General features: G+C 40.3%; 1 protein-coding gene across 8 annotated transcripts in view; it reads right to left on the bottom strand.

The window, feature by feature from the left end:
* Positions 1-14490, bottom strand: part of AK9 (adenylate kinase 9) — a 117463-nt gene that overhangs the window by 2082 nt on the left and 100891 nt on the right. For 7 of the 8 annotated variants that reach the window (XM_041759135.1, XM_041759768.1, XM_041759067.1 and 4 more), the window contains 8 exons: positions 13423-13636; positions 10517-10718; positions 8213-8359; positions 7892-8112; positions 4072-4268; positions 2654-2823; positions 2334-2432; positions 199-301 (listed from right to left, as the gene is read on the bottom strand). In XM_041759135.1, coding sequence (XP_041615069.1) covers positions 199-301; positions 2334-2432; positions 2654-2823; positions 4072-4268; positions 7892-8112; positions 8213-8359; positions 10517-10718; positions 13423-13636 — 1353 coding nt within the window. Of the gene's footprint in view, positions 1-198; positions 302-934; positions 999-2333; positions 2433-2653; positions 2824-4071; positions 4269-7891; positions 8113-8212; positions 8360-10516; positions 10719-13422; positions 13637-14490 lie in introns of those variants that run through there. The other variant, XM_041759521.1, reaches the window with a different exon arrangement.

Genomic DNA, 14490 nt, shown 5'->3' with positions numbered 1-14490 from the left:
ATTTGGAAATAAGCTACAGAGCAGGGGCTTTTCTCACTTCTTATTTTCACAGCCACCCGAAACCAAAATAGGGTAAGAGTGGATTTGTAGCTTAAGATCAGAAAACTCTGCCTTGAATTTCATTGTTCCAAAATAAAAATTATTGTTAAAAATACTAATACTACTAATACATGTGCACAGACAATCATGTAAGTGAACCTGTTCCAGATATCCAGGCAAAGGAAGACTCGTGAGGTGGATGGGCTCCTTTAACGGGGGCAGTTTGTATGGAAGCTTCTGATTCCAGTATTTCTCTGGCAACCTGAGAACACAAAGTTCGTTAGATGGGATGCTCACAAACACCCCCACTGAGTACACCGGAATGTGGCTGCGTAAGGGACAAATAAGAGACCAAGTTCACCAGCTCATTTTCTCCACTGGAGAGAATGTGACAAGTGAGAAGATGGAAGCTTCTAGAGATCTGAGACCTGCAACTTTGCCTGGTCCTGCATGCTGCTCACTGCACCTCACTTTTCTTCTTTTTCACAGCAACGCTGTGTCCTCCTGACTCCCAACTAACCCTGGACACAGATGTCAGGTTGTACAGACAGAAGCCACTCTAATGGCACTTCCTCAACTGCTCACCACAAGCAGAGCCGCACACACTTCCTCCTTCCGTGGGGGAGCTTACCTCCCGTGTCAGGGTTGTCTCCACTCTCTCCACTCGACTTTGGATCCCCCTCCCGCCTCCCTCTCTACAGTAATTTTTCTCCCTCTCCCCTTTGGCTTTCCTTCTTTTTTTGGATCCTTTCCATTCACCTTCATTTAAACATGCCCACAAAAAAAGATAAAAAATAAACATGCTCATACCTTCCTCATTGAAAAAAAGGACAAAGAAAAACGACCTTCACTCCTTCAATCCTATATCACTTCTGGCAACTAGTGTCTTTTCTTTTGAAACTTCTTTAAACAGTGAGCTTCAGTAGAGATCGCAAACTACTGCACAAATTCCATCCGATCTGATCCACGTAGTATTTTTAGAAATTTAAATCAGTTGTGAACATTAAACACACACACACACACACACACACAGAATAGTTTGTTTTAAAAAGAAAAATCTGGTTTCCAACTGGTTGCGAAACATAGAAGCTTCTGGCAGTAGAGAAGTAGCCTCTGCTCTCTTTATGTGGGGCCTACCCCCCACCCTGGGGTCCGCAGCAGACCCCACCCTGTCCTGCGCTCTCACGTCCAGCCTGCTTCCCCCAGGTGATTCACCCTCGCGGCTGCTGTGGGTAACCTCTGTGCGTGTCGTCTCTGGACTCAGCAAGGTCTTCCTCACCTGGCATCCACCGCGTGGCACGCGATAGTTGCCTTCCACTCACCACACTCTGCTGAGCCAATCTTGCCAGGATCACCAATGACCTGTTGTAACCGAAATCTGACACACTTCTCAGCTCTTCTCTGGCTTGAACTCTAAACTGCCTTTAAACTTGTTGCCCCCCCTCCAGACTTTCTCTCTTGCCCTCCTCCCCAGAGCCTCCCCAACCTGGCTTTCCACCTCTCTGTGGCTTCTTCTTGGTTATTCTCCTTGCAAGCCCACGGCTTTTTCCACACTGGTCTTCACGGGTGACCTTGAACGTGCTATATTATTTTGGACAGGATCATTCTAATAGCCTCGGCACTGGTATTTCTGCCTCCAAACCATGATCAACACTCCAATGATGGTCTCTCTCCAAAGCAAATTTGCTTATAACACTCAAAACCTTAATGTATTCATACTGCCTTTTGGGTCAAGTTCAAATGATTTATGATGATTTTATCTGGCATTCACCCTCTGGCCCTGCTCACCATCTCCAGCCTCACGTCTTGACCCTTTTACTCTCTACATCACGTCTAGCAATGCTGGATTTCTTGCAGTTCTGTGATTCCCCTGGGCCAGGTTTGTTTGTTGGTCTCTCTGCTTGGAGCCTGTCCCCTTTTCCCTTCATCTACGCAATTCTCACTGCTCATTCAGGCCTTCTCCCAACAGACAATTCAGTCAGACTTTTGGGCGACACTTTACCGGAACTCCTGGCATTTCCTCACCCTAAGGGCCATCACAGTCTGCTATTGATAGGCATGTGAAGTCTAACTTACTCCAGAGCTCAGGATTTGGGACAGCACGAATCTTATCTACCATCGTACGTGTATGTATATATGTGTATATGCATGTACGTACGTATGCATGCATGAGTGTGTCTATACACACAAATATATACTTATGCGTGTACGCACGCACGCACACACACACGCACCAGCACGGTGCGCTGAACATAGAAGATACTCGATATCTGTACCTTAGTGAATGGTCTCACCTCAAAAATTTCTCGAGTTTTTCTCTACTCTCACAAATATATATACGATCACGATATTCTAAAGCGTAGTTAATGCTACCGGGTACCAGGGCCTCGTATCTGAAAGACAAAAACAACAACTATTGTATAATTGATGTGCAGTCCTGCGTACATAAAATGTCAAAAATGTGGAATTCTCTACCTATACAACTCAAGAAAGAAAGAAAATATTTTCCAGTGAAATAGTAGTGACCTTTTGACCAAAATGTTAAGACCGTGGTGGGAACTACGTACTCTGGGTAGAGATACCAGCCCAAACTCCCACGAGGGCGAGGACCTGCCTGTGTTTTCCATCCTGATAGGTCACTGGACAGTAGCCCTGGAGCTCCGCACACTTGGGGAATCGGCTCTTCAGCTCCGACAGCGTCAGCCTCTTGGGGATCATGTCAGCAGGTGGTAGTGCATGAGGTGCTAACGGAGGCACATACAATTCTGGGTTCTTCAAAAATTTCTGAAGGAAATGATCACAGCAATAAGACCGTTGCAAACAGGAGTGCGAAGCCAGTAGAAAAGCCCGAGGAGGCCTTCTGCTACCGTCCAGCTTCAGCCGCAAAACCATCCGGGAGCCGCTCTGGCTGCGGGGCTCCCCTCCGGCTGGCAGCCCCTGGCAGTGCTGCCACTGATGACACCGAGGACCCCGCTCCTGCTCACTCTCACGGATTCACGCCCTCACGCCCTCACTCACTCATTCGCATGTAAGAGATTCCTTGAGCTTGCACTACGCCAGGCTCTGGCGAGGTCACCGTCACCTGCCAGGCCTGTCTTCCTGTTCTAGGGTGTGAGGAAGGCCGCAGGGGCTGTTTGGTAGGTGAGGACACTCTGTACGAGGGACGGGGCAGGCCAGACACGCGAGCTCTAGGGCCACTCCCAGTTTTAAAGCTCTGGGATGGGGATCCCTGGGTGGCACAGCGGTTTGGCGCCTGCCTTTAGCCCAGGGCGTGATCCTGGAGACCCGGGATCGAATCCCACGTCGGGCTCCGGTGCATGGAGCCTGCTTCTCCCTCTGCCTGTGTCTCTGCCTCTCTCTCTTTCTCTGTGACTATCATAAATAAAAACAAAATAAAATTAAAAAAAAAATAAAGCTCTGGGATGGCCATTTGCACGGGCAGGAAGGAAGAGCCATCTCCTCCATACCGTGGTACAGAAGCTTCTAACTCTAGAGGAAAGCAAAATGCTCAGAGGCACCTGATTAGTTTTCAACGACCAGCCCAGCCTTTATCTTAACAAGTTAGAGACCTGATTTTACAACGGATTTGTATCCTGTTGCTTTAAACAGAAAGAGAGTACGCAGGCCTAGGGGGACGCCTAGTGCTGAAAACATGTCACAGGAAAGGAGACACCTGGGGGAGGGCTTGGGCTTGCTTCACTTCTCGGACTAGGCCTTCCCTCCTACTGTGGGAGCTTAATCCCCCGGGCGCCCAGCTGCGGGCTGGGTCCTGGGTCCTGGCGCTCAGCATCCCCTCCGTTGGTGGGAGTCGCCGTTGGGTTTCCCTGTAGGCCAAAATGTATCTTGGGGTGCAGCGTCAGGACTGACCTCCGAGGTGCCTCGTTGGCCTGCATGTCCTAGGTTCTGGTAACGGGGTTCCTGGTCTCCAGTCCCTGGCTGTTCCCAGCTGCACCCACCTTTTCCTTATCTGCTGAGTCCTGACACCGGGCGTCTTCTTTCCCTAGTAAATACGTGGCGCTGGGAACAACTTACATTCAGATTTTCCTGAGAACTCATTTTATAATAGTGCCCTCTGAACTCTGCTGCCCATTCCAGGGACCCGGCCATCGAGCAGTCAACCAGTTCACGTGACTCGGCCAAACTGACAGGGCAAAACTGCTCGAATTCACCCAGGCGGGCCGTCAGATCTTGGGGTGTGATGCACAACTTGTCGATGCAGGCAGCTTTTCCTGATAGGAACAGGGGAACTATTATATATACAGTATTAAATTTATATATTTTAATATAGAAATATATATTATGCATTTTAATATATATTTTATATAAATATATATTTTAATAGAAAACACGGTGATTTTAGAAATTAAAATGACTGCAATCACACGCACATTATATGACACATATACTTTGTAAAATTCCAAGCCACAGAGTAAAAAGTAAAGGTTTCTCTTCACACCTCATCCTCTCGATTCAACATTCCTCCTGAGAGTAATCACTGTTGATTTGTATCTTTTTCAGACTCTTTTCTCTTTTTTTTCCTTGCATTATACACATTTACTTTTTGCATTTAGCACGCTTATGCCACTATACTGTAAACATTACTCTGCAACTTGCTTTGATCAGTTACTTATGGTCTTTGACATCTTTCCATATCGGTTTATGTGATTTACCTAATTCTTTTTAACTAATGTAGTGCATTCCGTTGTATAAATTATGTATTGTTTGCTTAGCCCTTTACCTGTTGATGAATGTTTTGGTTGCTTTTAATTCTTATCTATCATAAAAAAATAAATAATAAATAAATAAATAAATACTTATAAATGATGTGTATATATGTTATAAACCATATATATGTGTGTGTATATATATATGTATATGCATGTATGCATACCCACTTAGACACACACATGCAAATTTGCTACATATTTTAAATTTTTCTATGAGGTAGATTTCAAAAAGTAAATAGTTTGTTGACATGATGATCCTGTGCCCAGATGGCACACAAGAGAAGGGAAGAAATGTTTTTCCAAAAGTGACTAGGTTTACCCCCAAGAGTCCATTTTAAAAAGGAAGAGCCCAAGGTCCTTCACTGAACAGGTTTAAGAGTTTTTTCCCCAATACTGTGCTGGAATGGGGCTTCCAAAGAAATAAGAGATGTTATAGAAAATGAATTTTTTTTTTTACATATCTTAGTTAGAACGAGTAAAACTTGACCCTTAATATGTTTTTTTTAATGGTCCCTTTCACTAGTGAGTTTTGCCTTTTATAAATTATTATTATGCCTAGGAAAGTTTTAAATATTAACTATAAAATTATAAATCATGGTTTGTTATGTGACAATTAAGCATATAAAATTGATCCTTAGGATTGGAGTGATGGTCTACAAGCCAAAGGATGCAGACGACTGGTGGCAACACTGGAAGCTAAGAGAAAGACATGGAACAAATTCTCCCCTGGAGCCTTCTGAGAGACTATAGCCTTCATTATACCTTATAATACCTTGATTTTTAGCTTCTAGCCTCCAGAACTGTGAGGGAATACATTTCTGTTGTTTAAGCCACTCAGTTTGTGGTACTTTGTCACAGCATGCTTAGGAAACTAAAACAATTATGAAAGACCATGACTTCTGTACTGTTGGCACTCTTTTTTGCCCGCTCAACCCATTCACTTGATAAAACAAAGGTGCCATGTTGGAAAGGTCTATATGGGAAGGAACTGAAGGTGGTCTGTGGCCAACAGCCAGCAAGAAACTGAGGTCCTCAATCCAACAACCCTCGAGGAATGAAATCTTGTCAAAGATAATACATGAATGAGTGTGTAGTAGATTTTTTCCCAGTTGGGCCTTTAGAAGAGACAATAATCCTAGACAATACCCTGATTAGGATTGTGAGAGTTCTTGAAGCAGAGAATCCAGTGACTGGACTCCTGACCCACAGAAATGTGTGTGTGTGTGTGTGTGTGTGTGTGTGTGTGTGTGATTTTAAGCTGTTAAGTTTTGAAATAATTTGTTATGCAGCATAAACTAATATCCTATTCCATCTGTTGTATATGACACAGATGAAAAAGTTGAGAAGCCCTAATATTCCTTTCCTACAAAGAATATTACACTACTGTAATACTACAGTGGCATAATTTTATTCTAAAGCATTATAATGTACAGTACTATGGTATAATAATATATTATTAAAGTATATAGTATTATGTAGTGCTATAACATTAGACTATATGGTACTACAGTATTACAATCCTAGATGCTCTTTAGCTTAGATGTGCTGAACCTCACCAATCCTGACAGTTTAGTAACAGGGTAATTTAGAATCACATGGCTTCAAATCCTAAAAGATACTCAAATATCTCTTCTTCTGTAATCTTGATTACATCTGGCAATGGCTATATATCTTAATCTGGGATTTGGCAGAATGAGAAGGAATCTCTTTAATCTTCCAGCTCTGACCTTACTCCACCTCATTAGTCAGGGTAAACTTTGGTGCCCCGATAGGAGAGGATCATTTGAATAGCATACAAAGGAAGTGTGGACTCGAAAATAGAAGTCAAAACTAAATTTAAACAATCAGATACGGGTTAGATTATTAGGTGGAAATTGAAGCAGAAGATCAATAAGATAGACTCCAATTAGATTAAACTATTCAAGGCAGAGGCAAGTATATACGGAATAATGAATACCATGGTGCCTCATCCAGATCCTGATGCAGCCATCCCCCAGATGCTAGGAGCATCGGTGCTTATGGGTCACGGGTGCACTGGGAATTGCCCATCTGTCACAGGTTAATCCCCCCTCCCAGAGTAACCTGTGGTCAATGACAGGCCAATAGAGGGATATAGAGCCTGGCTCCTCCCCTCAATTTGGAGCCTTTGAGGGTGCATCCTCACTCGGGGGCTTCCCTATTGGATCTAATGCAAATCCAATATGCAGTTTCTCCTTCTGTCCAATTCTTGTCCTCACTTCCCACAGGTGTATTGCCTGATTAACATACAGGATGCCCAGTGAGTTTAAATTTCAGATGAACAACGAATAATTTTTAGTATAAATATGTCCCGTGCAATATTCGGGACAACTTACACTAAAATTTTATTTATTTATCTGAAATTCAAATTTAACTATTTATCTGAAATTCAAATTTAACTGGGCATCTTGTATTTTTTGTTTGCTAAACCTGGCAACTCAAATCCTGAGAATACTTTCCGATAAAGCTTCTGCATACTACTTTTAATCTTGTTTAATCTTGAATCCGTTTCCAGGGAACTCAATCTAAGGCAGGGAGGGTGAAATGGGTTAACAGAAAGATAAATGAGACTCAAGTTTTGCTTTCAAAGTCTGCCGTGGAGTGTTTTACTAGTGTGATGCTCTCCAAAACATCGTGAGTAGGTTTCTAAAAACTCAATTCTTTCTTCCCTTATGTTCATCATGCCTTGTAATCCTCAGATGAAAACAAATTCCCAGTCTTCAAAGAGGAACCAGAGATACTGGTTATGCCCAAATAATTAATGATGTAGAATCCTCACTGCATTCTTTCTCGTACAATATTCTTTTAGTCACATTGCTCTCATACCTCATTATATCTTCTCTGTAGTCCCATAGTTAAACCAAGTCACTAAACAGATGACTATGAGACCGTTACAGAAAAATTCTTTAGAGTCATCACTGTTTTTAGAGAATTCAGATATAGATAACTTTTTTTCTGTTCTATGTATTTTTAGAGAAAAGTCAAGAAATTTATAGGAATATATAATCAAACATTTTCTTTCATGGATTCTGAATATATATTAAAAGATGTTTATGCTTGTTTAATTTTTTACTTTATTCTATTTAAAAAATTTAGTGTTTTCTTACCTGCTTTTATCCTTTCCAGGTATATCTGCATATATTTATTAACCATTTGAAGTTTCTTAGTGACTTCATTCCACACCCACCATTTGTTGTGAAATCCATCAATCACATACCAGTTATGATGCTGTTCTTGATAATATTGCCTAATCTCAACAATATTTTTGCGGTGTTTTGAGTTTTTGACAGCTATAATCCGTGTGCTATTGTGCAGTGGATAAGGCAAACTAATAGAGAAACAGAATGAATGGAAAAAGCTGTTAAAAATACACTTTTTTTTTTCCTGGATGACTTAAGTTCAATCGTTGATTTCATCACATACATTACCTTTGTTCCTTTTTTTTTTCCAGGAACAATCTTTTGAATATCTCCTTGGAAGGAACATCCAACTCAAAGATGACCATGGGGATGACTGACCTAGCTTCCAAGACACTCATCTGATATTTAGTTACAGGGTAGCCATCGATGATAACACTAACAAGGAGAAACATGAAAATAATTCCAAATTTCTTTTCTCTCATATCTTCCTTCCTGTCTTCTAGAATCAGTTTATCTCTTTAGGAGTAGCCTCTTGCTCTTTATTTTATAACTTGACTTATCTTCTTTGCACTTTGCCTTCTTTATCTCTATATTTTTAAGCTGCGTCAGCCCAAGAGCCAGATGTAGGGCAGCAAACAGACAGACACAGCTCTGAATTCATACACTTAGCCTCACAGAGCTAGGCTTTGGCAGAACTCAAGAGGTAACAAATAATACCTTGAATGTTGTGTTATTCAATTGGTGCTATTATTCTAAGCATGAAACAGTGAAAAGAATACAGGTTTCAGAGGCAAACAGACTTAGATTTGAGACCTAGTTTGACCTTTCTGAGCCTGAGTTCTCAGTAAAATGGGGAAATGATATTCAACCCTAAGAGTTGTCCCAAAGACTTATAGATCTAGTATGTAAAGCAACTAGAATAGGCTCTGGCACAATGAATAGTATCTTACTAAGAGCAAATATGGGAAAACAATTGTGCTCTAAGCTTAGTTTTTCTTTTTTAAATATTTATTTATACATTTATTTGAGAGAGAGCAGGAGGGGAGGGGCAGAAGGAGAAGGAGAAGCAGACTCCCCAGCTGAGCAGGGAGCCCCATTTGGGGCTTGATGCCAGGACTCTGGGACTATGACCTGAGCTGAGGGCAGATGCTTAACTGACCGAGCTAGCCAGGTGCCCCTCTAAGCTTGCTTTTATAGTAAAGTTTTGTGGGAAGGCTGGGGGTGGTGGGAGGAGAGATGGGGAGTTGGTGAGAGGACTTGTAATTATCTGGGAGAGAATCATTCCATCAGGACTCATTATGCTTCTGAACAGAAATGACAGAGAATTTACGTTAGTCCGACAATCTGAGATAACGAGAATATCACTATCAAATTGAGAGGAAGAATAAAGGGTGTCCACAAATTCTAAGAGGAGTGGCCCCCAAAGTCAGGAAACTCCCTCTGACATGGGAGCAAGCAGGGCTTGCTGGCTGATGGTCATCAGGAAAAGCTGATTTAGAGGAAGTCACAAGATCCCCTTACTCAGTGCTCTCCAGCCAAGTCTCTAGCACTAGTTCTATGTTCCATGGCAGAGAGGATTTTAAGTTAATGAAGCCAGACAAACCTAATAGAGAACGTTATGACACTGCCATTGTTGTGTTTTGGGGTTTTCAAAATAGAGAGTAGCTTAATTTCTTTGCTTGTGAAGGGTTTCTTGGGTGGTCTTCAAGATTAGAAAAATTCAGAGTGGTTGGCTAGTTGCTGTCCCGGTATTAAGGTAAAATAAACCCTTTTTGACTCAAGGTTGTCTTCACTGAGATCTCTTGTGAGATCTCAAAGCTGAATGCCAGGAAGGAGGTAACTCAATCTGTGTAAGTCCCAGGGTCTTCTCTGGAGGAAAAAAATCTGACAGCGTAGAATCTGCTCCTCCATAATGGGAATCAGGAGGACTATCTGAAGACTTGACTGAGGACCAGTAGCGGGGAGGGGCAAAAAAGCCTCCTAAAGTAATACAACCTTGAGTAAATCAGTGTAATTCTAGGTCAGTGACATGGGCTCAAGAATAGGGCCTTAGGCTGCACTGGCTTTTACAACTGGGTGTGACCAGTGGCTGCATTGGGGGAGTAATGGTTGAGCAAAAAACTGTAAACTGAAGAGATAGCTCAAGCCTGGGGCTCTCAGGTCCAAATATAACATTAAGGGAGGGGCACTGCTACCTGTGCAGAGAGCTGGGCCAGTGAGAAACCATCTCCCCCCTTCTAGGGGAAAGGGGAGGGTGACTCCTTCAACATTCCATGGGGCAGTTAGAGGGTCTATTAGGCTTTGGAAGTCACAGTGGCCTCCTTGGTTGGCAGTGTAAGTTCAGAGATTTTCAGACAACATAGAGATGCTGTAGGAAGTGAAGTGGCCAGCTTGAATTCTAGCATATAAGTGTTCAAGCCAAGCTTTAGCCTGACAGAAAATTAAAATATATAACCATGTAGGTGCCTAAGTTTTGAGAAGTAGATCACAGCCTTTACCAGAGCTTTAAACCTTGTTTAAGATGAGTATCTTAAATTCTGTTAGTAATTTCTTAAAAGATTTAACTCCTTCCCCATCCCCATCCCCACTTACCCTGCAGTATTACATATACTTTCCATCAGACAGATTTCTAAGGCTTGAATAGCCAGTTCATCAGGTGCTGTCATTCCTTTATGAAGATGCCAATTTAACATGAGTGCCAGCTCTGTTTCTGGTTGGTTGTTCAATATATAACGCAAAGCTTCTCCTATTGACAAATGCTTTAAGCCATATTCACTTGAAATTTTTTTGGCCACTGAAAAACATTAAAACTTTAAACTTACTCTATTTCACAAATTCACCAGTTAACCTTATTTTTAATTTCTGGTTCACTGACATCCACAGTGGCCTAATCTTCACATTCCCCAAAGAAATTATGAAAATTAAAATTGTTACATTTTATTGAATTAATTTTGTCAAAGGTCAATCATTATTAGTACTTCAAGTATGTGGCTGATAGGTCTGGTTAATGAACCAACTCTGTGGGTTTTTTCATAACCAAACTAACACTTAAGTGTTTTCTTCCTTCTGCACAAGGAAGCAAAAATCTTGAGAGCCTTACATGGCATCCTACATGTATTATTAATATTTGGTATTATATACAAAATAATAATCTAACGCTCTTGTGTCACTGGACTGTACTATTTCCCTGTCTATTCATTCATGGACTTCATGCTGCAATCAGAATAGCATACCCCTGAACAGTTAGGTCTCAGTTAATCGTATATGAAATATTTTTAAAAAATTATCATGGTGTACTTGACATTTTATTTTTTAATCTTTAAAAAATATTTTATTTATTTGAGAGAGAGAATATGTATAAGCAGCGGGAGGGTTGGGGGGAGGCAGAGGGAGAGAGAGAATCTCTCCAGCAGACTCCACGTTGAGTGTGGAGCCCAATTAGGGGCTCGGTCTCATGACCCTGAGATCATAACCTGAGCCAAAATCAGGAGTTGTACGCAAAACTGACTGAGCTACCCAGGTGCCTTATATCTGACATTTTAATAGTAATTTACAGCTCATGAGGCAATTTATCTTCTGTGACTTTGATATTTTCAACGATCCATCAGATGGGTAGAATGGATATTGAAATTCTAGTTTTATAAAGGAGAGGACTGATGCCCACTAAAATGGAATAATTTATCCAAAGTTACATAGATATTTCTATTGGTTGAAAGAGGACTCACCTTGACCTTTTACTTTTCTAAATGAGACCATAGGCAATGGCTTCCAGTAACTGTTAAATGTAGACATGCTCTGTGGTGGTCTATATACCCTGATACATCATGTCTGGAGACAGTGGAATGTAGAGGACACTGAGAGAGCCCATCTCATCTTATATGGAATGCAGATTAGCTGACCACAGTTAGGGCCACCCCAGTGGGAAGCCCCTGTGAGAGCCACAGAGCCCTTAATCTCAGCTTTGCCACAAATGATGGAATCAGACCTATTTTTTTAAGTTCTAATAATAATAAAGCTTTTATAATTTGATATCTTATTAAAATTCACTTCTTTTTAAACAAAGAAATAAGAAATCAAAACAATACAGTATTGATACAAAAACAGACGTATAGATCAATAGAACAGAGAGCTCAAAAATAAACTTGCATGTATATGGTCAATTAATTTATGACAAAGGAGGCAAGAATACACAATGGCGAAAAGCCAGTCTCTTCAATAAATGGTGTTGTGAAACCTGGACAGCTACATGCAAAAGAATAAAACTGTATTACTTACACTATACATAAAACTAAACTCAAAATGGATTAAAGACCTAAATGTAAGATCTGAAACCATAAAACTTCTAAAAGAAAATATAAGTAATCTCTTGGACTTTGGCCATAGAAATATTTTTCTGGACATATGTCCTTTGGCAAGGGAAACAAAAGCAAAAAATAAACTTTTCAGACTACATCAAACCAAAATGTTCGAAAAGTGAAGAAAACCATTAACAAAACACAAAGGCAACCTATTAAACCAGATATATCCATTAAGGGGTTAATTTCCAAAATATGTAGAGAACTCAACTAATAATACTAGAACTCACCTAATAATAAATATCAAAAACCTCCCAAATAATTCACTTAAAAAATGGGCAGAAGACCCGAATAGACATTTTTCCAAAGAAGACATACATACAGATAGTCAATAGACACATTAAAATATGCTCAACATCAATCAGGGAATTATCAGGAAAATGCAAATCAAAATCACAGTGAGATATCACTTCATACCAGTCAGAATGGCTAGTATCACAAGACAAGAAACAACAAATGTTGCAAGGAGAAAAGGGAACCCTAGTACCTTATTAGTGAGAATGTAAATCGGTACAGCCGCTGTGGAAAACAGTATGGAGGTTCCTTAAGAACCTAAAAATAGAAATACTATATAATTCAATCATTCCACTTCTGGGTATTTACCCAAAGAAAACAAAAACACCAATCTGAAAAGATACATGCACCCCTATATTTACTGCAGCATTATTTACAATAGCCAAGGTATGGAATCAAAAAAGTGTCCATTGATGGATGAATGGATAAAAAACAGGTGATATTTGTGTACTTATACACACAGTGGAGTATTACTCAGCCATAAAAAGGAACAACATCTTGCCATTTGCAACAACATGGATGGATCTGCAGAGTACAATGCTAAGACAAATACTATATGATTTCACTCATATGTGGAACTTAAGAAACAAAAAAAAAAAAAAAAGAAAGAAAAAATAGATAAACCAAAGACAGACTCTTAACTATAGAGAACAGATGGTTCCCAGAGGAAAGGCGGGTATGTAGGTAAGTGAAATAAGTGATGGGGCTGAAGAGTACACTTATCTTGATGAGCACTGAGCAATATATGGACTTGTTGAATCACTATATCATACACCTGAAATGAATATAATATTGTATATTAACTATACTGGATTTAAAAAAAAACAATGAAGGCAAACACACTCTTACCTGTAGTTTTTCCAGATTTTGGAGGCCCCAGAATTGCAATCCGAATGGGCACAGTAGGCTTAGGTTTGGGTTGGCAGATATATTTGATTGGGTTCTTCATAAATTTTTCTTTAGTTTCCTTACTAGATAAAAAATAAATATACTGGCGATGGATTACAGCATAGAATGGATTCTCTGAAGTTTCAATTGGTTTGATGGACTCTCCTTCACTTAGCTGCAATATATATACACCATTGAATTCATGAATTAATTTTAAGTTATAGAGCATTTCCCCCAAATCCATTTGAACAAATTTGTAAAATAAGAAAATCTTTCTTACAAAAAATATAAGAAAAATAATTATAGCCAAATATTATTATGAAAAAGTGTGTAAAAAGAACAAAGTATTTTATACCCACATGCAATTGATGAAATCTTAATTAAATAGCTTTCAGTTTATGACAATTATAGTTCTCCTACTTCCTATATAATGTATTTAGTATATGTTTTTGCCAAGAAGTGTAAAGTTATTTGCATATATCTATGGGCCAATTTATCCTCACAAACAGGTCCATTCCTAAGGTGGTATTATGGATGGAAATGTGTTCCCTTCAATTCATAGGTTGAAGCCCCAATTCTCAGAGTGACTGTATTTGGAGGTAGGGTCTTTAAGGAGGTAATTAACGTTGAGGTCATAAGAGTGGGGCCCTATCTGCATGTCCTTATATGAAGAGGAAGAGACACCAGGAGTTGCATAAGCTCAGAGGAAAGGTCATATGTGGACATAGTGAGAGGGTGAAAATCTGTAAGCCAGGAAGGGAGGTCTCACCAAAAACTGTCCCTGCTGGCACTTTGATCTTGGATTTCCAGCCTATAGAACTGTGAGAAAATACATTTCTGTCATTTGAGCCACCCAGTCTGTAGTACTTTGTCATGGCACCCGAGGAGGTTAATACAGGCAGGATCCTGGGTTATCTTTGGGGGCATACTGGTAGGACAAATCCCACAGTCTTTTCATCCACATTTTCTATAGGCAAAATCCCACTCACATCAACATCAAGAGCAGCAAAAAAAGGGAAAAATACCTGA

The sequence above is a fragment of the Vulpes lagopus genome, chromosome 1, assembly GCF_018345385.1.
Source record: "Vulpes lagopus strain Blue_001 chromosome 1, ASM1834538v1, whole genome shotgun sequence".
Classification (NCBI taxonomy): Eukaryota; Metazoa; Chordata; class Mammalia; order Carnivora; family Canidae; genus Vulpes; species Vulpes lagopus.
Note: the sequence above shows the minus strand (reverse complement) of the source record. Positions and strands in the feature narration are given on the sequence as shown.